Below are 21,341 nucleotides of genomic sequence, written 5' to 3' on the forward strand. Positions count from 1 at the left end.
TGCAAATTTCTCAGAAGCGGATCCTTCTTTTCAAACACCAACTTTGCATATTCTTGATGAGGCAGGCTTCCCAAGGCAGGAGGCTCCTGAAGAACTAATGTTAGCGTTTGTAGGGAGCAGAACTTGGGGCTGGCAGCCAAGCAGGAGGCTCACCCTTTGGGGGATTTGCAGGTGTCGGGTCTCCTGCTTTTTTGTAGAGGTGCCCATCCTGACCCCAGCCTTGCCACTTTTGTCCTTTCGTTTGTATGCCACATTAATCATGGGTGATGAGAGACTCAACCTGACAGAGCTGTTGCTGATCCACAGTTCAAATCCAGAAAACTGGATAAGCCACTAAATGAGCAAATAGCTCCCCTCCACCCCAGTAACCCGAAGGCTCTAGCTAAGGTCTCCCACCTCAGACTCTGAAGATGACTGTCAAGAAGCATGAGGCTGGCGGACGGTGCTCCCTACCCTCCTCTGGTGCTCCTGACCCAGCCCCCAACCCAGTATCCCAGGGTCCCTTGTTCCCCACAGGCTCTTCCTGAGGGTAAGATGTTCTCTTGTCTCAGGCGTCAGATAGGAGTCCCTGGGGCTGAGATAACTGAAGAGCCCAGGCTCTTTCTTCCCTCTCCATAGCTCCCCATTCCCCCACCAAACAACCGTTTGGGTGGTTTTCTTCTGGATTCTGTAGAATTTTACACTAAAGATTTGTACCTGCTTTTCCCACTTTCCAAGAGAATCTTTTCATGAAATGTCTTTGTTTGTGGGGTACGGGGGAGTTGGTTTTACTTTGTTTTATTTTTTAACAAGGTCTCACTGTGTAGCTTTGGCTAGCCTGGAAGACATTGTGTAGATCAGGATAGCCTCAAACCCACAGTGATCCTCCTGCCTCTGCCTCCTGGGTTTTGGACGTGTACCAACATGCCCGGCTTTCTTTGTTTAAGCGCATGATGTAGCTAGATGTCTTAGAACTCATGATCCTCCAGCCTCAGCACCTCCAGTAGTACTAGGATAACAGGTGAATGTCACCAAACCCAGCCAATCTCTCGTGGCTGCATGATATTCCAGCATATGCCTGTTTTATAACAGATCAAGCATTAGCCGGCCAGGCTTACATTAGTATCTGGCTCACCATACCATTTGGTGAATTCTGTCTATGATGCCAGTTACAGTCACAAATAAAGGAGAGGAAACCAGGTCCACGTGCCTTGGACAACAAGGGGAATCTAGTGGCTTGTGCAACTATATAATCCATAAGTAGCAGGCTTTGAGGAAGGTTTTATCCACAGACTCCTTTCTTTCCTCACTCCCCTTTTACCTTATGAGGTATTGGTTTCCCCCTGTGGTTATGATGGTTGTGTTGGAACAAAAAGATGTGATCCCTTCCTCACCCATCGTAACAGCCTGCCTTCCTACAACGAAAGACAGGCTAACAAAAGCACAGGACATGTTCTGAGTTGGTTTTATGTGACACTCAAGCCCTTCAGTACTGAAGACCTCTGGGTCTACTGAAGCACAGCTTTAATCCCACCATTCAGGAAGCAGAGGCAGGCAGATCTCTATGAGTTTGAGGCCAGCCTGGTCTACATAAAAGAGTGCCAAAGCTACACAGTGAGACCCTGTCTCAGAAAATATGAATAAAAAAATAAATGAAGTTGGGCTGTGGTGGCAGAGGCAGGGGGGTCTCTATGAATTTGGAGCCAGCCTGGTCTACAGAGTGAGTTCCAGGACAGCCAGGGCTACACTGAGAAATCCTGTCCAAAACAATAAAATTTAAATAAATAAATAAATAACAAAGAGTCAAGCTTCAGAGAAAACCATTTCCAGACCTGGGTTTGATGAAGCCTGGACACCCACATGGACGTGAAGAATGTAAATGACTGAAGGTGAAACCCAGCAGGTCCTGTCTTCTCAGATTCTTGTCGGCCTTGGTGTAGCATTCCTTCCTCCTGGCTATGGGGCAGAAGATCTGGAATGATAGCTGGCCCTCAAGGGAGAAAGTTCCCTGACTCGTAGATTTTTATGGTTTAGGGAAAGGTTCTTGTTCCTATGCCCCAGCTTGAGGGAGAATTCTGGTTTCTCTGACTCTGGGAGGGAGGGGCAACAGGAGACCGGCAGCAAGTCAGAGGTGCTGAGCTGCTGAGAATTGTCCAGGCTTCTTTTATTCAGCTCAAAGCACCATACTTTGGAGTATTGTTTTTGAGCTCCAACAGCTGCCAATAGATCTTTGTCCCCACCCAGAGAGCATGCCCATGAGCCTGTCAATCTCCTAGCATCCCAAGCGAAAGTCCTATGGTTCAATCTTTCTGGAACAACTTAGGTCACTTGAATACCCATGACTGGGGCCAGGGAACTGCAATAACTCAATTGGCTTACACTGCTCACGGCCCACTTGGGAGTTAAGGTTGGAATTATCTACCCTTGGATCAAGTAGGCTGCGTGAGGGAAGGGGGACATTAGATAAAAATCTAGTTATTTTAATAGAAAGCTATGGGGGGCTTCAACATATATCAGTTCTCAGTATCTCCCCCCCCACTTTTGTTTGTTTGGTTTTGGAGACAGGGTTTCTCTGTGTAGCTTTGCGCCTTTCCTGGATCTCGATCTGTAGACCAGGCTGGCCTCGAACTCACAGAGATCTGCCTGCCTCTGCCTCCCGAGTGCTGGGATTAAAGGTGTGAGCCACCACTGCCTGGCTTTTTCCCCCTTTTGAAACATTCTCTTTCAAGGGATCTAGAAGCTTTTCCAGTGTTCCACTTTTTATAAATAGCGCTGTAATGGGCATCCTCCAGTAAACGTTTTAGAAAAGATCCTTTTCAATGCTGTTCTCCTCTGATTTCTAGAGGAGAAATTTCTTGCCCTTTGTCCAAGGTTGCGCGCGCGCGCGCACACACACACACACACACACACACACACACACACACAAGCAGGCTATCTCACACCTTCACTTTTGTTACCTACCCAGCCTGATCCAGATGGCCTTCTGAGGTCAGAAAATCTGAAACTTGATTCTCATCCTATGACGGTCAGCCGTGATGAAAGAGTGTTCACATCAAATCAGAAATCCTAACTGGACAAACCCACCCGTCTTGTGTCTTTAATCTAATTATTTACTCCTCACTTTAAGCCAAGCACATTCTTGACAGAAATTTGTCTGGGCATCAAGTAAACTGACCTTCCTGTATTCTGTGAAAACATGGAAGTCTACAAAGATATGACTGAAGTCGATATGGTAGTGTATTGCCCACAGATGAGTTCACTACCTTGGGACTCTGGTGTATTATTCACTGCTGGCCATTTATAGCAATACCTGTCTCTGAGCATTGTTTTAACTAAAGAAAGCTGCCTCACTCAGAATCATACCATGTCCCCAGAAGGCAATGTAGGTTGAATGGCAAGTCCATGTGTGGCTAAGAAAAGCCTGGATCCGAGCCTCATTTGGGTATAATTCCGGAAGGCCATCCCAGCTGAATGGAAAACAAACAAATAAACCAAGGGTGTGGCAGCTCCTAGGTATGGGTTGAGATGGAGGTTTCTCATAGATATGGGTGAGCACAGCCTGAGGCAACTGGAGGGGGTCCAGACTGAACCAGGCCATGAGTGTGGGGGCCTCTGCACCATACAGTACAGCTGAGGCTCTTCATGCAGTTTTTGGTGGAGAGTTGGGAAGAAACAAGAACCCAGGATGTGCCTCAGCCTCACGGTTTCTCTCTGAAGTGTCTGCATGGGTCAGTCATCTGGTGCCTCTTGACAGCAGCAGCTGAATTCCAAAAGTGTTTCAACTGGATGCACCTCAATATTCATCCCTGTTTAAAGTTGGCTTGCTTATTTTGGCTGATGTCCTGTTGGCCATGGCCTGAGTCCATATGAAACTACATAAGAATTTTAATACCAGGAGGTGTGGCTTCCCTGAGGGCCAGTTCAATAATCTATCACAATCTGCCTTCTGACTCTCTCCATGATTCATATCTGCTTGTAAAATGAGTCACCCCTAAAGCAAAACCTGACTTCCAGAGTCAGACTCGGGTTTGAGGTCCTACAGGTCACCATCAAAGTCAGATCACAGGGTGATCCAGGTGAAATATTTCAAGGGCTGTTACTGTTTGCAGAGATCTGTGAACTACAAAGACCGATTGTCTCCCCTGCACACAAAGGAAAAATTGTAACAGAAAAACTGCAGAATCCCCTCACTCAAAAAGGCTGAGTGAGGGCCGAGGGGGCTCATTATAACCACTAGTCCATAGCTGTTTTTTTAAAAAAAACCTTTTACTTACTAATCTGGATACATCACACAACTTTTGGTATTTTGTTTTCATTTCATTTTAGACTTGTTTTATTTTATGTGTGTGGATGTTTGGCCTGTGTGTATGTTTGTCCACCATGTAAGTGCCCAGTGTCCAAGGAGGCGCCCTTAGGGCATCAGATCCCCTGGAACTGGAGTTAAATCACTGTGAACCACCATGTGGGTTCTGGGAACCAAACCCTGGTCCTCTGCAAGAGTGTTAAGTGCTCTTAACCACTGAGCCATCTCCCCAGCTCCCTGTTATCACCTTTTCTCAATTAAGAATATTTTTTAACATCAATTATGATTTTTTAAGACTATCCCACAGGTCAATTCAAAGTATATTGCTCAATTCTCATTCTAGAAATTTTGAGATTGATTACAACTTACTATTTCTATGATTGATTACTGATTTAATACCTCACATCATGTGTGTAGTGAATCCTTCAAAGTTTTGTTTTGTTTTTTAAGGTAGGAAGGGTTCGTTCTGGCTCACAGTTGAGGAGTACAGTCCATCCTGGCGGCAGGAGCCTGAGGCAGCTGGTCATGTTACATCCGCAGTCTGGGAGCAAGTGGGGATGAATATCAGTCCTTTGAAGTTCACTGAGACTTGTTTCACTGCCCAGCCTACAGTCTACCTTGGTGGATGCTCTGTGTTTTTCAATTCAGTCTGACAGTCTCTGCTTCTTACATAGCATTTAGTTCATTGCTATTAACTACGCACACCTCGGACTTTTCTATGTGTCTGTTTTGTGTGAGTAGTTAGCAGGGAGAAGGTCTGTTTATTTGAACAATGCTCTTCCCAACTTTAGGGTGGTTGTGCAGAAGACTTCCCTCCCATAGTCTCCCCTGTGCAGTAAACACAGGACCCAATAAAGCCCATTGTCTCCTTCTGGTCTTTTCTCAGGGTAGAATCAGCTGTCTGCACAGAATGGGCAATTTCCAGAGTGTCTAGCCCCAGATAACTCAGCAGCATCTGGAAAGAAAGAACATTCCAGAGAGTAACTGAGTGCAGGGGCTGAAGAGAATGGAGTCTATGGAAGGCAAGAGGTTGTAGCTCAAGCATGAGGGACTGAAGAGTTCTAGAAAGCTGCTGAGTCACCTAGAGGAGCTAAGAGCCAAGAGCCCTAGCAGGTCAAGCTCAGGGCTGTAACACTACACACTGGACACTGGCTTCCTAGCACTCAAGGCTCAAGGCAGCGTGCCTCTGCCTTTGAGAGCCTAGGGTGTAAATCACTGGCTTGTGTCTGCTTCTCCAGGATTAGAGATGGAAGCCACTGGCTTTGAAAACCCAGCTCAAAGTGTCTGCTGCTCAGAGGTGCAGGGCTACCAAGTTACAGAGTTACTCTTATCCTGTTTAGGATTTCCATGAAAATACTGCAAAAGAACCCTAGTAACCTTGCCACCACATTGGGTACCAAGCTCCCAACATGTGAACCCTTGGGGGTACACACTTAAGACAGCCATCCAAATAAGGAAGAATCAATCCACACAATAAAGAACATGACTGCAGGGTTGAGGATTTAGCTCAGTGGTAGAGCACTTGCTTAGCAAGCGCAAGGCCCGAGTTCAATCTTCAGCTCCAAAAAAAAAAAAAAAAAAGAACATGACTGCTTCCTGATCGAATTGGTAACCAGCACCATTTCCCCAGGAAATTTGGACCATAGAAACTTAGGCTCAACCTCCTGCTTGATTAAGCCAACTAAATTTCAAGAGACCCAAATCACTGGGCTTGGTGGTTCACGCCTTTAATCCCAGCACTCAGGAAGCAGAGGTAGGCAGATCTTTGTGAGTTCAAGGCCAACCCGGACTACATAGTGAGTTCCAGGACAGCCAGAGCTTCACAGAGAAACCCTGTCTTGAAAAACCAAAAAAGGAGAGAACGAGAGAGAGAGAGAGAGAGAGACCCAAATCAAGTGGCTTTGAAACCACCATGACACTAACTAACAAGCTGGCTGTTGGAGAGTCAGATAATGACAGCTTCCCATGAAGTCACACTGGGGCTGTGGGCAGGACACCAGGGTGGCAAGTGCTGATACATTCTCTGCCATTGCATGCTTAGTGTCTCTGCATACAGGATTGTCCCTCTAGCTCTCTCAGTCAGGGCAGGCACACTCCAGGGGCCTGTCTGCACTTCCTCCTGAAGTTAAGTACTGTCAAGTACTCCTGAGCCCATCAAGAACACAGCAGGGGCTTCCTTGTGCCAGGGTTCTGTCTCACAAAAATTTTGTTTATTTATTTATTTTTTATATTTCAGATTTTTGGTTTTTTTATGCGGATGAATGTCTTGCCTGCACGTATGTTTTTACAGTATATGCATGTCTGGTACCTGCAGAAGTTAGAAGGAAGCATTCGGTTCTCCCTAGAACTGGAGTTATAGACAGTTATGGGCTGCCATGTGCGACCTGGGAATGAAACCCAAATCTTCTGAAGAACAGCCAGTGCTTTTAACACTAAGCCATCTCTCCAACCCCTCCTCCGGTCTTTTTAACACACCTTCAACAAGTGAAACTGAGATGATTACCTCCATATGAATGCCAGCTGGCATGGAAATATGTTTTCCTGGGCCAGATTGAAACCAACCCTTGCCAGGCAGATGAAGAAGTGAACTCTTCCAATAGTGGTGTCCTGTCTGGCCATCCAGCAGCCAGAACACAGCCTGGGGCTAGCCAATGAGTGCCCACAATCCCTGTCAGAATGTTTCTAGTCTGCTTTCTTTCTACCAGCCCTCATTCTTCTATGGGTCCTGTGGTTTCTCTGATCAATACTCTCCCCCGTCTCTCACTCCCACCTACTAGTGCACAGCCTGTAAAACAATAGTCAGGCAAGAAGAGACAGCCCGGAGAGAGAGAAGCAGGATGAAAGAGTAAATGGTGGGAAAAAAAAACAAAAACAACTGTGAAAGTGAAAACAGACAGAAAGAGGGAAGCAGTGCAGAGGAAGGAAGCCCCAAGCCAAGGGGTGGAAATTGCGCCCTTTGTTTTCCAAACTAGCCCTTCCTTGTCACCCCGGGCCCCCACTTAAATCCTGATGAAGTGGACAGGAAGGGCAAACGGTTTCAGAAATCCTAGTCTCCAATTACAGCCACTGAACACCAGAAAGAGGAACTCCCTTTGGTTCCTGTTGCTTCCTAGAGTGTGGATGACCAGAAAGAAGAAAGATTCTTGGCATCCTGCCTGGTTTTTGTTTTTAAGGTCTTTGTAATTTCCTGTTAATTTCATACCAGAACCTTTGCTGTGTAAATAGCACAGGTAAAGATAAACTCACTGGCCCTGGACTCCAACCTTTGTTTAACATTCTCTCCTCTATCTGGTCTACCTTGCATCCCACCTCTGGAAAGTTTGGAATTTGTTACCTGAAGATTGAGAGCCCAAGAGGAGATAAATAGTTCAGGAGGCCCAGCCTTATCAAGAAGTTCTCCACGATCTGTCCTTACTCCTTAAAGAGGTGACCTAGTGGGGTCAACTCCCTTTCTGTTCACCTGACTCAGCCTGGCCCTGCCGTCCTCTCAGCTTGTGCCCATTTCAAGGTGGTAGTGCCCTTGAAAGGCAAGCCCCTTCTGTGTACACAACCTCAACTGTGCTGCTATAGAGGAAGAGGGAGGTTAATAAGGATGCTAAGAAGCTAATGCAAAAACAGGAGAAACACCACATGGCCTCCACCTCAAGGCAAATAGATAGAAAGATAGATAGATAGATAGATAGATAGATAGATAGATAGATAGATAGATAGATAGATAGATAGAAAGGGAAGGGGGACCAGGGCTGAGTTACCATCTTAGGCTTGTGCTCTGATGTCTGGTGGGAATCACTACGTACCTCTAGCCCCACCCCTATGCATGACACTGGTAGACAGAGCAGGGTCCAAGCCAGGAATGAGGTGAGAAGCCACAACAAAGAGGTCTAGCACTCCCTTCTCCTCCTTGCATGGGTTAGGGATTCTAGCTCATGAAAAGAACAGGGCCAGGAGAAAGAGCCAAAGGGTCGTGTCTCGCTGGCATGGCACTGCAGAGTTTTGACAAGTCATTCCATCCCTTGTGCTTGCTGTACGTCCTAACTGGGTTTCTACTGCTGTAATAAACACCATGACCAAAAGCAACCTGCAGGGAAAAGAACTGATTTTCCTCGAGAGGAAGTCAGGGAAGGAACACAAGGCAGGAACCTAGAGGCAGGAATTGAAAAGCAGAGGCCATGGAGAAGTGCTAATTACTGGCTTGCTCACCATCTGCCCAGGGGTGGCACCACCCACAGTGAGCTGGACCCTCCCATATTAATCATTAATCAAGAAAATGCCCCCAGAGACTTGTCTACAGGCCAATCTGATAGAAACATTTACTTAACTGAAGTTCCTTTTCCCAGAAGACCCTAGAGTGTGTCGGGTTGATGAAAATCCTGGCCAGCAGAGTCTTATTTTTCTTGTTGAACTGACAAAAGCCACCTAAAGATTAAAGGGCTTGTTTTGGCTCTTGGGTTGGAAGCACGGCCCATTGTGACAGAGAAAGTGTGGTAGCAAGAAAGGGGCAGGTGACAACCAGTCCACACTGTCTCCAGATTCCAAACACAGAAAGTGCAAAGCCCAGTGTGAAGTTCCAGATCCAGAACGGCTGTTCTCATTGTATAGAAGTTCATTAAGATGATATAGAGACTTTGAGTCTGGTTCATTTCTGCATGTGGCATTTTTTTTTTTTTTTTTTAGTTGCAAGTTTGGTTTTTTATAGCAAAGTTTATAGAAGAATTTTTCTTTGAAGTAGAGAGAAGTGACTGACAGGACTCAGCTCACTTTTTACTTTTTCATTCTGTATAGGACCCCAGTCACTAGGATGGTGCCACTCACATTCAGGATGGGTCTTTTGTCTATTAAATCTCTCTGGAAACACACTCATAGACATGCCCAGATGTGCCTCCCAGGTGGTCAGTTGACAACAAATTAGTCATTACAAGGCTATCCCTGGCCAATTCTATACCTAAACACATTACTTAATTAATTAATTGGTTGATTGATTGATTGATTGATTTGTATGGGTGAGCATGCACACATGAGAGTGTAGGTGCAAGCATGTATAGACAGGTGCACACATGCCACCACATGCATGTGGAAGTCAGAGGACAATTCTCAGGTGTCTCCTGCCACCTTGTGTAATCTAAAGATCAAGATCAAACTTAGGTTTTCAGGGCTGCAAGCAAGGCCTGTGCCCTCTAAATCACCTTTCCAACACAAACACATCATTTTAAAATCAAAATAGCCCCCAGGCTTTGCAGACACATGGCAATCTTATAATACAAAGTGCATCCATTCTTTTTTTTTTTTTTTTTTTTTTTAGCTGAGGATCAAACCCAGGGCTTTGTGCTTGCTAGGCAAGTGCTCTACCACTGAGCTAAATCCTCAACCCCCCATTCTCATTTTAAACTCCCCATAGTTTTGACAGTTCCAGATTATTTGAAAATGTAAGTGCAAAGTGTCTTCCAAAATTCACACAATCTCTTAACTGAGTCCTTGTAAAATAAAAAATATGAACTATATACTTCCAGTACACAATGACACAAAATGAACATCCCCACTGCAAAAAGAGAAATGGGGTCATAGCAAAGAAAAATTGGGCGACGCCTGAAGGAAACCCACTAGGAAAAACACCGTGTTCTTCTGCTCCGTGTCCTGAATGTGGAGCCCTTTATGAGGTCATTGAAGCTCCTACAGTCATGGGGAGCACCACTCTCCAGTCTGCGGACTGCAGCACACACAGCCTCTCTTAGGCCTGTTCAACTCTATGCTTGTAGCTTGTCTTGGTGGACATCCCACAGTCCTGGCCTCTCCAAAACGGGGTCCCCCTGCAACTGAGGCTTCACCTTCACAGTTTTATGAAATGATTTCTCAGGGGTCTCCTTGCAGGGAATATGACCCTGCCGCACATTGCCTGGTCTCATGTCTTTCTGGAACTTTAATGTAAGCCTCCATTGTGTAACTCTTGCATTTTTTTTTCCAGGCCTATAAAACCAGCACCATGTAGATGACTATGCCAAGGTCTTGATGCCACAGTGAAAGATAGTCTACCCCCTTCTACCACAGCTATAGTGCCCCCTGGGCACCTTGGCAGAGAATGGTAGCCAGCCACAGGAGGTTATCACCAAGCATGAGATCCCTTTAGTTGCATTTTAAGTTCAGTCTTCTTCCTGTCAAATGTATTTGCCTTTTCACAAGTTAGAAAAAAATTAAAGATTTGTTTAGGGGCCTGGAGAGATAGTTCAGTAGTTAAGAGCACTGGCTGCTCTTTCAGAGGTCCTGAGTTTAATTCCCAGCAACCACATGGTGGCTCACAGCCATCTGTAATGGGATCTAATGCTCTCTGGCATGCAGGCATACATGCAGACAGAGAACTCATATCCCGCCCAAAATAAGATTAAAAATTTTTTTTGTTTATATCCCTATGTATGTCTGCAACCAGAAGAGGGCATTGGATCCCATGGGACTATAGTTGGGTTATGAGTTGCAGGTGTGTGCCGAGAACTGAACTCAAGACCTCTGAAAGAATCGCCAGTGCTCTTAACTCCAGCCCACATTCAGTGTCTTTGATAGGTGGGATCAAGGTATCTTTCCTATCATCTCAGTGTGAAGGGCAACCATGCTAAACTCTCCGACATTGTAGGCTTGAGCTGCACCCTTTGCATCTGCAGCCTTTAAACTCATTCGCATCACTTTCCTCACTAAATGGCACACTTTTCATATCCTTTCCCCCACTTTCTCCTCGTTCTACTGTAAACCTGGATAAGAATAGTCATCAGTAACTATGGACTGAATGCTACATTGTGTTAAAAAGCCTCTGTGCAACAAATTAGTCTGTTACTTTTGAATTCAGCCTCACACAAGTTCTCAGGGCATGGGCAGAAGGTGGTCATATTCTTTCACAGAATAGCACATGATTATCGCCTAATCTGTCTCCTGACAGAGTTACTGTCCCCCTCTGGGAACTCTTGAGTACAGTCTTTACTGTCTACCCTCATGGAGTTCTCCTCAGAGTGTTTGGTGCTTCTCTAGCATACAGTTCTAAACTCTTCCACATCCCTTCCAAAAGTCAGTCCCAAATATCTACAAACCACATGGTCAGGTTCATCACAGAAACAGCCCTTTTCAGAGGCAATTTTCCATACCTGGAGTTTTTCCAGCTACTGTGACTAACTGCTAGACAAAAGCAGCTTAAGGAAGAACAGACTTACTCTGGATCACAGTTTGGGGATGTGGTCCCTTATGCCTGGTGGCAGGAGCCTGGGGCATCTGGTCACTTGCTTCCAGGGAGGAAGCAAAGAAATAATTCCTGGGGCTCAGGTCCCTTTCTTCTTTCTTTCTCCTTTTCCCTTTTTATTCAGTCTGGGGGTTCAGTGTTTGTGTGTGTGTGTGTGTGTGTGTGTGTGTGTGTGTGTTTTCCACCCACATTCAGGATAGGCTTTTACTCACTCAAATCTCTCTGGACACAGCCTCACAGACACACCCAGAGGTGTGTCTCCTAGGTGATTTGAAATCTAGTCAAGTTTCAATGAAGATTAACCATCACACATGGTGCTGTTGAGTAATCCTAGACTCTCTATCCTCCTGGCTCTTAGAGCTTTATACATACTAGTACTCTACTGCGGAGCTATTCCTCCGACATCCTAGTCTCTTCATGGAGTGCTTGATTTCTGTTCTTTATTCAGTTCTGCCATCAAGCTCTTCAGAGGGAGATGTGATGACTGGAGCTTTAGCTGCCATTATGGTGGTATGAGGAAAGAATAATCACTGTTCTAAAAACAAAGTCCTCCAAAACCTAGGAAAAGTTACTCTCTATTAGCCACTTCCTGTATACCTTTCCTCAATGGCACAGCTTTGTTCTGTCTCCAAGTATCACAGTGGAGGTAGAGATAGGAATGGGGTGGGGTGGGGGAGCGTGATGTGTTCACTTAACCTAATCGCTTTTATTGCCCTGGGTGGAGGACATGTGGGGGTTTCTATTGTTTTTACATTAATTTGTCATGGTCCTTATTCACTTACCCCTTGCTCCTGGGATATGGTCAGAGTTGTGCACTCAGAATGGACCAGGGCCTCAGGCCTCTTGTCAGTGATACATTATTTGTTTTCCACAATACAGACCACCATCTGAAGCTGTTTGCTGTGTGTTCACTTGTTCATTGTCTCTGTGGAGGTGAGCTTGCCCATTCACAACTGCTCCCCAGCACTGGGCATGGTGGAAACCGGAGATACCCAGTCTATATAGGTGAAGTGACTTCATCACTGATCTGGTGAAGGAACCCCACTTTGTATTCATCTCTAAACATGAAGCTTTCCCACCCAGGTCCCAAACTCTGCTTTGAACATCACAGCACCCTTCCAGGGGAGTTCACAAGTTAGTCTGCAAAGACAAGAGTCCCATTAATGAGAGCCAGATAAAAAATATGTTGCCTTAGCCGGGTGGGAGTAGCACGCCTTTAATCCCAGCCTGGGAAGTAGAGGCAGGTAGATCTCTGAGTTTGAGGCCAGCCTGGTCTACAAAGTGAGTTCCAGGACAGTCAGGACTACACAGAGAAACCCTGTCTCAAAAAACCAAGAAGAAGGAGGAGGAGTGGGAGAGGAGAAGACATGTTACCTTCCTCCAAATACTGGCTAAGACAACCACTAGACAATAAGACTTAGGGAAGGGCTGCATCTTGAACACCTTTGACCGCTTCGTGCATACAGTAGGTACCCAAGAAAGATTTGTTTTATGGACATGAAAAACCCTCCATGATTCGGGAGCATAGTTATAAAAGTAGGGAACAGGTATTTCAAAGGTTAGAGTTATATGGTGAATTAAAATTACATGGGCATTAAAATGTCTTGACACCAACAGCCTTTGGGCCAATTGCTATGTAGTGAATGGCAAGGAAAATAAAGAGGTTAGACACAAGCCACTGAGGCTATTTGGATTTAAAGTGACGTTAAATAGCATGTAAAAGTCATTTGCACCAGCTCCTCTCCTGTGCACAATAATAACCACATGTGCCTCAGGGCAACTGCATTTGCACAAGGGAGGAAAAGCATTTCACAGAATGTTCTTTTGGAGAAAGTTGCCAGGGTCCAAGAGAATGTAGGAAAAGCGTTCCTGCTTCTAACCTGGTTTTCAGACAGACAGACACACAGACATAGATACATACATACATACCTACACATGCACCCCAACATCAAGCATGCCATTATCCCACATCTAACTCTAAATCAATGGTTCTCAGTCTTCCTAATGAAGACCCTTGAATACAGTTCCTCATGTTGTGGTGACCCCAACCATAAAAATATTTTCATTGATACTTCATAACTGTAGTTTTGCTACTGTTATGAATCCTAATGTAAATATATGTGTTTTTTGAGGGACTTAGGCCATCCCTGTGAAAGAGTTGTTCAACTTCCAGTGGGGTCTCAACCCACGGGTTGAGAACCACTGCTTTAGATTCTGGTCCATGAGGAGCAACAGCCCCACACTATATGGGGCAGGACCCAGAATTCAACAAGTAGTTGTGGAAATGGTGACCTTGATCCATTTGAAGGAAGTGTTGGAGGTTGAAAAGGAGAGCTGGGTAGAGGAGGTATGCCCTGTGTACCAGTTAACTCTGGTTGTCAACACACTTTAGATCACCTGGGAAATCAGTCTCAAGGCGGGATTGTCTAGGTCGGGTTGGCCTGTGAGCAAGTCTGGGGGTGGCCAGGATTATCTTGATTGACTTAATTGATGTGGAGAGACACAGCCTGAAAGTGGATGACTCTGTTCCTTGGTGTGCTTGTGCACAAGTAGAGTGTTGATTTCTCTCTTCTCTTGACTGTGGGTGTGATGTGGCCAGCAGTCTGGAGTTCCTGCCTCTGTCGATAGCCTGCAGTGATGGGCTGCAGCCAGGAACTATGAGCTAAAATGAGCCTTTTCTTCCCTCCCCTAAGTTGTTTGTGGTTAGGGTGTTTTTATCACAGAACAGAAATGAAGCTAGGATGCCATGTTTCGATTCCCTCTCCCGATCTCACTCACTCTTCTGCTCCATCTCAGTTCCAACGCGTGCACCACGAGAAAAGCAGCCCCGAACCCCAAACCTTGTATGACTCCCCCAAAAATAAGCATCAGCTTTTGCTGAGGACCTGGGTTGAGTTCCCAGCACTCACGTGGGTTGCTCATAACCACCCACAACTCCAGTTCCAGGGATCAGACGCTGGTACCAGTGCACATACATGCAAACAAAACATTCATACACATAAAATAAATAAGGAGAGAGAGAGAGAGAGAGAGAGAGAGAGAAGTCCTTTTTTGAAAAATAAATAAATAAATCTGTTCTGGGGTTCAAAATCATCTTACCTTGAGCGGGTACCTTTGTGAGTACGTTAATGTCCACTCACCCTCAGCTCCTCAAGAGCCTGCACCTATTAGGTGCTCAGTAAGTATGTACTGGGTATGTACTGGGTGTCTCAATGAATGAATGAATGAATGAATGAATGAATGAATGAATGAATGAATGAATGAAAGACATTTAGCCGTCTGGGGCAGGAGTGCGCTGGGCGCAGCCTTGGAGCAAGGGGTCGGGGAGGCTCGGCCCTCGGGGGCGTGTCCGTAGAGGCCGCAGCGGAGCTCCCAGCCCCGCGCAGGAGGCGGCCGCGGCTAGCATGGAGAGCGAGCTGGAGGCGCTGGCCCGGCAGCCAGCGAGCCCGGCCGAGCCGCTCTTCCAGGCGCTGGTGGAAGCTGCGGGCGGCCGCGGGCAAGTGCTGCTGGTGGGCGAGCTGTGGGAGCGCGAGCAGAGCCGCGCGCTGCTGCAGGACTTCTCCCGCGCCGTGTTCCCTCCGGAGCCGGAGCCGGAGCCGGAGCCGGAGCCGGAACCAGGCAAGCCGGGCTGCGCAGAGGCCGGGAACGCGGTCACCGCAGCGGCCACCGGGCCGCATCGGGCTCCCGGGGCGAAGGCAGCGCGCGTCATCCGCTCGCCGCTCGTCTTCGCGCTGTGCCGCTCCTCGTCGCTGGCCGCCCGGGAGCCGCGGCGCAGCCTGCGGGAGATCCTGCGGGATGTGCGCGGCCGGCGGCGGGAGGGCGCCGCGCTGGTCGGGGTCCTGGTGGCCGACTCGGGAGCAGAGGACGCGGTGGCGCCAGGACTGCAGCTGCTGGAGACGCTGCTGCGCACAGTGTTCGGCCGCCAGGTGGGGGGCCCGGTGCAGGCTGCCGCCTTCAGTCCCGGTTCCCCGGCCTCCAGCCTGGCGGTCCAGGAGGCGGCCTGCAGGGCCCTGCAAGCTGCGGGGCCAGGTCGACCAGGTGAGGCTGCGCGGGGTCTGGCTGGGTATAGGTGAAGGCGTCTGGGGAAGCCTTTAGATCGGTTGGACCGCTTTAGGCCACCCAACTCTCTTGTGCACCGAGGTAAACTGAAGCCCGGGGCAGGGAAGTCCCTAGCTCAAGACCGTTCAGCCTAAGGTGAGCTGCTGGCTCTGGACAAGAAGTTGAGTCGGTCAGGCCAGATCCAGACTGTACGGGAGAAGGGGACAAGGAGCCGAGGGAGGGTACAACTGGTCAGTAAGTGGATATGAAGTAGAGTTGAACTACTCTGAGCAAAAATGTAGGGGTTGGAGACTGGGGATAGGGAAGAAGACGTCACGTCTCGGGGTGCAAAAGTGTGGGTGGTGTGCGTGGGGGATGGTGAAGAACTTAGGCGGAGAGAGGGTGACTGGAGCTTTAGGACACGGTGCAGGTACGGTTGTCGCAGGAATTTTGGGAGAGGGTGAGCCGCGCCCTGGAGGCTCGGTGTGGAAGGGTGGAAGGCACAATTCCTGGCAGAGGCACGAAATAAGTGTCAGTCGGGAAGGTCTCGGGGAACCGAGACCATGGTGACCTCGGTGATTCCTGGCTTCCTGCCTGCACTGCGTCGCCACTGATCGCTGGCTGCCTTGCTAGGTGTAGTGGGGCCACTTTTTCCTTCCACACTCTGAAGTGTAGAGAGGGGTGTGAGAGCTTCCCCCAGCCGGGCACTGCTCCATCACAGACGGGTCAGATGTCCCAGGCAGCAGGTTTTACAGGAACTGTGCAGTGTAGTGGGATTAAAATGTGGACCTTCAACGGAGCTGCGCCAGACATTGGGGAGATCTTTGCTCTGCTCAACTCCCTTCCACTTGACTCTTTACCATAGTAAGCTTCCGAGTTAATAAGTGGCTGTGTGGGGTGTTCCGGGGCATCTGCTATTGGCCATTAGCCATCCCCTGGGAGACGTCAGACCTTTCTCATGGGGAGACACTATCTGATGTTCCAAATGTCACACTTGTCAGCCTGGCAAATGTGTTTCTCTCACTGGAGGCTCCCCTAGCCTCCGGCCAATTTCCCTTCTGTGCAGGCTGAGCAACTTCCAGCATCCTGAATATATCCATGTATATTCCTGTTCCGATAGTATCCGGTCAGCTGATTCCTTACCGGGCCTTGAGGGAAAGAAAGGAATTCAGGCAAACTCTCCCTAGACTCAGGAGCTGGCACCTAGAAAACCCTCTAAGCCCTTCCTTCTCTCAGCTCGCAGTTTCTCCAGGCACGCTGAACTCTGGCCAGGGTGCCCGTGGTTCGGCCCATGTCTGTGACCCAACCTCCCTTCTTTCTGGAGCTCACCCACCCCTCCATTCAGAACCGGCTTCTTCCCTCAGGGAGCCCTCTGAAAAACCTGCACACTCGGTCCCGTTTGCAAATTCACTAGTGAAATTTCAGAACCTTTGGTTTTTGGCGCTCTCGGCGACGACCAATGGTTGGTCACTGTTCTCTTGTGAGTTTAACAACCCTAGTATTCCCATTTCCTAACACCCTGCCTGGCATCCCAGATGGATGAAGTAAATTCTTGCTTTGAAGTAAACACTAACACTCTGGAAAATGGGACCTTAGCAGAAATATCATCTTCCGCTGTACGCAACTCTTGCCTACTTTTATAACACACTGAGAAAAACAAAAACTTTTACTAATGAGTCAAGGTCATGAGTTAATTATAACTCCTTGTGCATCCATTTCCTGCTTTTCGAATGTTTTGTGAAAGTCAGGCATGATAACCCACACCTTTAATCCTAGCACCTAATAGGCAGAGGCAGACAAATCTCTGTGGTTTGAGGCCAGCCCGGTCTATGTAGTGAGTTCCAGGCCAGACTAAGGAAAGAGACCCTGTCTCAAAAAAAAAAAAGGCGTTTAATCTATTGCGTTCAGAAGTAATTTGAAGCAAGGCACAATGATGCATGCCTGTGATCACAGCATTTGGAAGGTTGAGGCAGGGCGGAATGTTCAAGGGCAACCCTGGCTACATAGTGAGGTCCTGTCACCAAAACAAATGAATAGATGGACGGACAAACAAATGAAGAAGTGATGTGGGAGACACGGGACGGAGGGAGAGTTTGAACTAGGACCGAAGGAGAACTGACCGCCCTCTTTGGTATGCAGCTGTGATTGATTCCATGGCATTGTGTTGCCATGGTTTCCCCAGCATGTGCACATGTCACAGAAATGTGTGAGGCTGCAGTGAGATAACTAGAGAGATGAAGGCAGGGTGGTGGAAAGTCGAGACGCCTGGGTTGCTGAAGAAAGTGTCTTGGTTTGTGAAGCAGGCACTAGCTGACCTCTGCCTTGCGGATTTGGACTCTTTCTAGCAGAAGGTACCTGGGAAAGACCCGGCTTCCCTGGCCTACTAACTTGCTTTTCCTGGGGTCCTCGGAACCAGAGGAAGAACCGAGGAGATACCACCTCCTCCCAAGGCCCAGCTCAGGGTAAGTACATTGAAAACTCTAACTACAGGCTGCCTGCTCCAGAGTGAAAACAGAGGCCTTAAGGACACACTTTCTCCATGCTGAGAACAGCACAAGCACTCAGTGCCTGCGCCCCCCCTCCCCGAGAGGGCTAGGGCTGGGTCATGCAGAGTTCCTGCCCCAAGAGTCCTCCACCCTGGTGAAGACATGGAGAGAACTATAGGACCGGAGTTCCATGCGTAGTGGGGGATAGGGAACAGGCCAGGGTCCCCTGAAGAACCGTGAGTGTTAAGGAACTAGTGACATTTGAGCTGAGATACAGGGCTTCCTGTAGGCAGACACAGAAAGACTCAGAGAGTACCCTGAGCAAAGGCAGCTAGCAGATATCATATTCAAGGAAGAGCCCTCAGGGTGCTCAGGGCTGAGGTGCAGATGGCAATGGAAGACCTTAAGGTGTGGAACTGGGTCACCTGGGGGCCAGGATGCCCTTTGGGGGTGCAGGGTCTTAGACACAAGCAGAAAGCTGGCAGCCTGTGGAAACACACAGAGAGATCAGAGGCAGATCCCAGCTAGAGGGGATCACAGCAGCTCTGAAGAGATAGTGGGTGACTTGGACGCACAGAGGCTGTGAGGCTAGGAAGGAGGTGACTCACCTAGAGTGGCTTCCAGGGTGGAGCCACCCTGCTGGCAAGTGGAGGTGAGGAAAGAGTGGAGACAAACAGTGAGTGCTGCTGGAAATAAGCTTGGATTGTCTCCCTTGTTTAAAACTGACCGTGCACTGACCTCATAGCCTTCTTTCACTGCTTAATCGCTTGCTACGAACAGCGGCTTAAAAGAACATACACTGGGCTAGGACGATGGCTCAGTGGTACACACAAATGCACCCACATACATGAAAAGACATACACACATGCACATACCACACACAAGAAAAGTGGGAGGGGGACACAGTATGTATGCATAACCTATGTACATCCTCCTGTGCATTTTAGTCATCTCTGGATTATTTATAACATGAGAGTACTTGTTATACTGTATTTAATTTTTTCCAGATTTTTTTTATTTTATGTGTATGTGTTTAACTTCCATATATGTATGTGCACCATGTGCATATAGTGCCCATTGAGGCCAGAAGAGGGTGCTAGATCCCCTGAAACTGTAGTTACTTACCTTTGTAAGCCACCATGTGGTTAACTGACTGGGAACTGAACCCAATTTCTGCAATAATAGCAAGTACTTTTCACTGCTGCGTGCGTGCGTGCGTGCGTGTGTGTGTGTGTGTGTGTGTGTGTGTGTGAATTTTATACAACATCTTTTATTTTAAACAAAACAAAACACACCGTTTTTTTTGTGATTCTGGGAGATGGACCTACAACCTCACTCTGAGCTACATGCACAACATTTTATTGTTGTTTTATTTGGTTTTGCTTTTTAGAATATTCTTTATGTATTCCTTAACAATTTTATACATGTTGTGTTGTTTCTGAGACAGGATTTCATATATTCTAGGTATTCCTCCCAAGTACTGGGATACAGGCAAACACAATCACACCCAGTTGATGTGGTGCTGGGGACTGGCCCTAGGCCTTATGCATGCTAGGCAAGCACTCTACCAACTGAGCTACGTCCCCAACCCCACTCTTAATGCCCCAGCCTACATAGAAACCATAGGTTGTTTGCCTGTGCCTTCTTCAAATGCTGACTGAAGGTCAATTGCAATAGTTCAGCAGCAGGTGGGAAAGCCACGACTCAGCCAGTATAAGCTGTATGGAAACGCATTATCGCTCATAAAAATAGTGGAACTGGCTTTAGAGGTGGTCAGCATCGGCCCAGGAGCTCACAGGCCCCATTAAGGACCTGGGACTTTTCCTTCTCTCTGCTGGCCCATCATTTCATCCAGTGATCACTCCTGATATGTCCTTGCATAAACATCTAAAATTGGGCTTGCTGGGTCGAAGGGGTGTGCCTTTTTGAAAAATGGTTTTAGACCTGTATTTTGCTTGACTTTTTACAAAGTGCTTGAATATTGCCTCATAAACTTGACCTTTTCATTCTCAAATGTTCCAGAACACCTCCAGGTCTCAGAGGAGGAGCTTGCACTGACAGCCATATTTCCCAATGGAGACTGTGAAGACCGTGGGAGTGGATCTAGAGCCCAGGATGGAGTTCTCCACCTGCCACCCAAGCCCTTAGGGGACACAAGATGAAGGCTGGACTCCTGGACTGGCCCTAACCTGCACACTGGGGTCTATACCTTCGCATTGAGTCTTCATGTCACAGTGTCGACCTCAGCAGCTGGTGACTGACTGACCATAAAGACCCCACTTGCTTGGGGGTCACACTTTCACTGTTACCATCTAGGTCCCAGGGCCTGTAGGGCCTGCTCCGCACTGCGTGCTTTTTGCTCTGTGATCAGGGTGCGGTGATCTTGATCTGTGCCTTCATTTCTCTGAGCCCAGGAGACACTGTCCCACTTTGTCACTCTGTCCGGGGCTTCTGTTTCCCAAATGATTGAGGGGGCTACCAGCCCAGTGGGCTTTCCACCAGGGGCTAGGCTGCACCTGCAGGCAACACTGGAAACTTGTGTGAGGGCGATTAGTGGGCATCTCACAGTGTGTAGGACGATCCAACCACCAATAATTGGTTTCCTCAGAATACCAGTTGTGACCCTTTTGAGAAATGGAAGAGCCAATCCCTTCTCCCTGTTGTTCTGTGAAGAAGAGATCCCCCTTAGATTTCCTGGGACCTTGGTTCCCAGAACAAGCCAAAATAAAGAAAGACCTGGCTGTTGCTGTGAGGGGACCTGCCAGGCCAGAGCCGAGATGATCTGTGTGTTGCAGGGCCAGGACCAAAAGCGCCTTGCATGCTGTGAAAAAAAGCAGCCTTTGTCCTTCTTGTGTGGACACTGATTACTGTGCCAAATTCACTGTGGAAAAGTTTTCTGGGAGCTGCCTATAGCACCAAGGAGGAGAAAGCCAGGGTGTTGGGGTGTTCAACGCCCTGACTTGTACTAGATCTCAGGTCCCAGCCCAATTATTCTAGAATCTTCCCTGAGTCTGTGAGCCACATAGATGGGTGATGTTCTCTACAGAGTCTGCTAGGCTGTCTATTCATGCAGAGGCAACTGGGGAAATCAGTCTTTGGAAGGGGAAGGGCCACTCTGGTTTTCCCTGATGTGCAAACAGTACTGTCAGAGGGATGTGGATAGATTCACATATTCATGTGATCCACTCTGAGACATACAATTGTGCCATGCTTTGTATATCTCCCTGTGAGGAGCTACATACCTTTTTTTGTTGTTTGTTTTGTTTTGTTTTGTTTTTGTTGTTGTTTTTTAGAGACAGGGTTTCTCTGTGTAGCTTTGCGC

The 21,341-nt window shown here is 47.7% G+C and overlaps 1 protein-coding gene across 2 annotated transcripts; it reads left to right on the plus strand.

The window, feature by feature from the left end:
* Window positions 1-14,827: 14,827 nt before the first annotated feature.
* Window positions 14,828-20,797, plus strand: C23H2orf72 (chromosome 23 C2orf72 homolog). Of its 2 annotated transcripts, none has more exons than XM_036173249.1 (3): window positions 14,828-15,533; window positions 17,882-17,995; window positions 20,042-20,797. In XM_036173249.1, exons 1-3 carry the CDS (start codon window positions 14,900-14,902, stop codon window positions 20,179-20,181), a joined length of 888 nt encoding a protein of 295 aa, XP_036029142.1. In that variant the 5' UTR covers window positions 14,828-14,899; the 3' UTR covers window positions 20,182-20,797. The 2 variants fall into 2 exon arrangements, with proteins under 2 accessions (XP_036029142.1, XP_036029141.1); XM_036173248.1 differs by having other exon boundaries at window positions 14,829-15,533; window positions 17,879-17,995.
* Window positions 20,798-21,341: the final 544 nt, after the last annotated feature.

Source organism: Onychomys torridus, chromosome 23, assembly GCF_903995425.1.
Source record: "Onychomys torridus chromosome 23, mOncTor1.1, whole genome shotgun sequence".
NCBI classification, from domain to species: Eukaryota; Metazoa; Chordata; class Mammalia; order Rodentia; family Cricetidae; genus Onychomys; species Onychomys torridus.

Excerpts from the sequence above, each read along its gene's own strand:
- C23H2orf72 (XM_036173248.1), top strand. The coding sequence starts at position 14,900 with ATGGAGAGCGAGCTGGAGGCGCTGGCCCGGCAGCCAGCGAGCCCGGCC. Across the intron at positions 15,534-17,878 it reads TGCGGGGCCAGGTCGACCAG|CAGAAGGTACCTGGGAAAGA; the intron begins GTGAGGCTGCGC and ends GACTCTTTCTAG. Across the intron at positions 17,996-20,041 it reads CTCCCAAGGCCCAGCTCAGG|AACACCTCCAGGTCTCAGAG; the intron begins GTAAGTACATTG and ends CAAATGTTCCAG.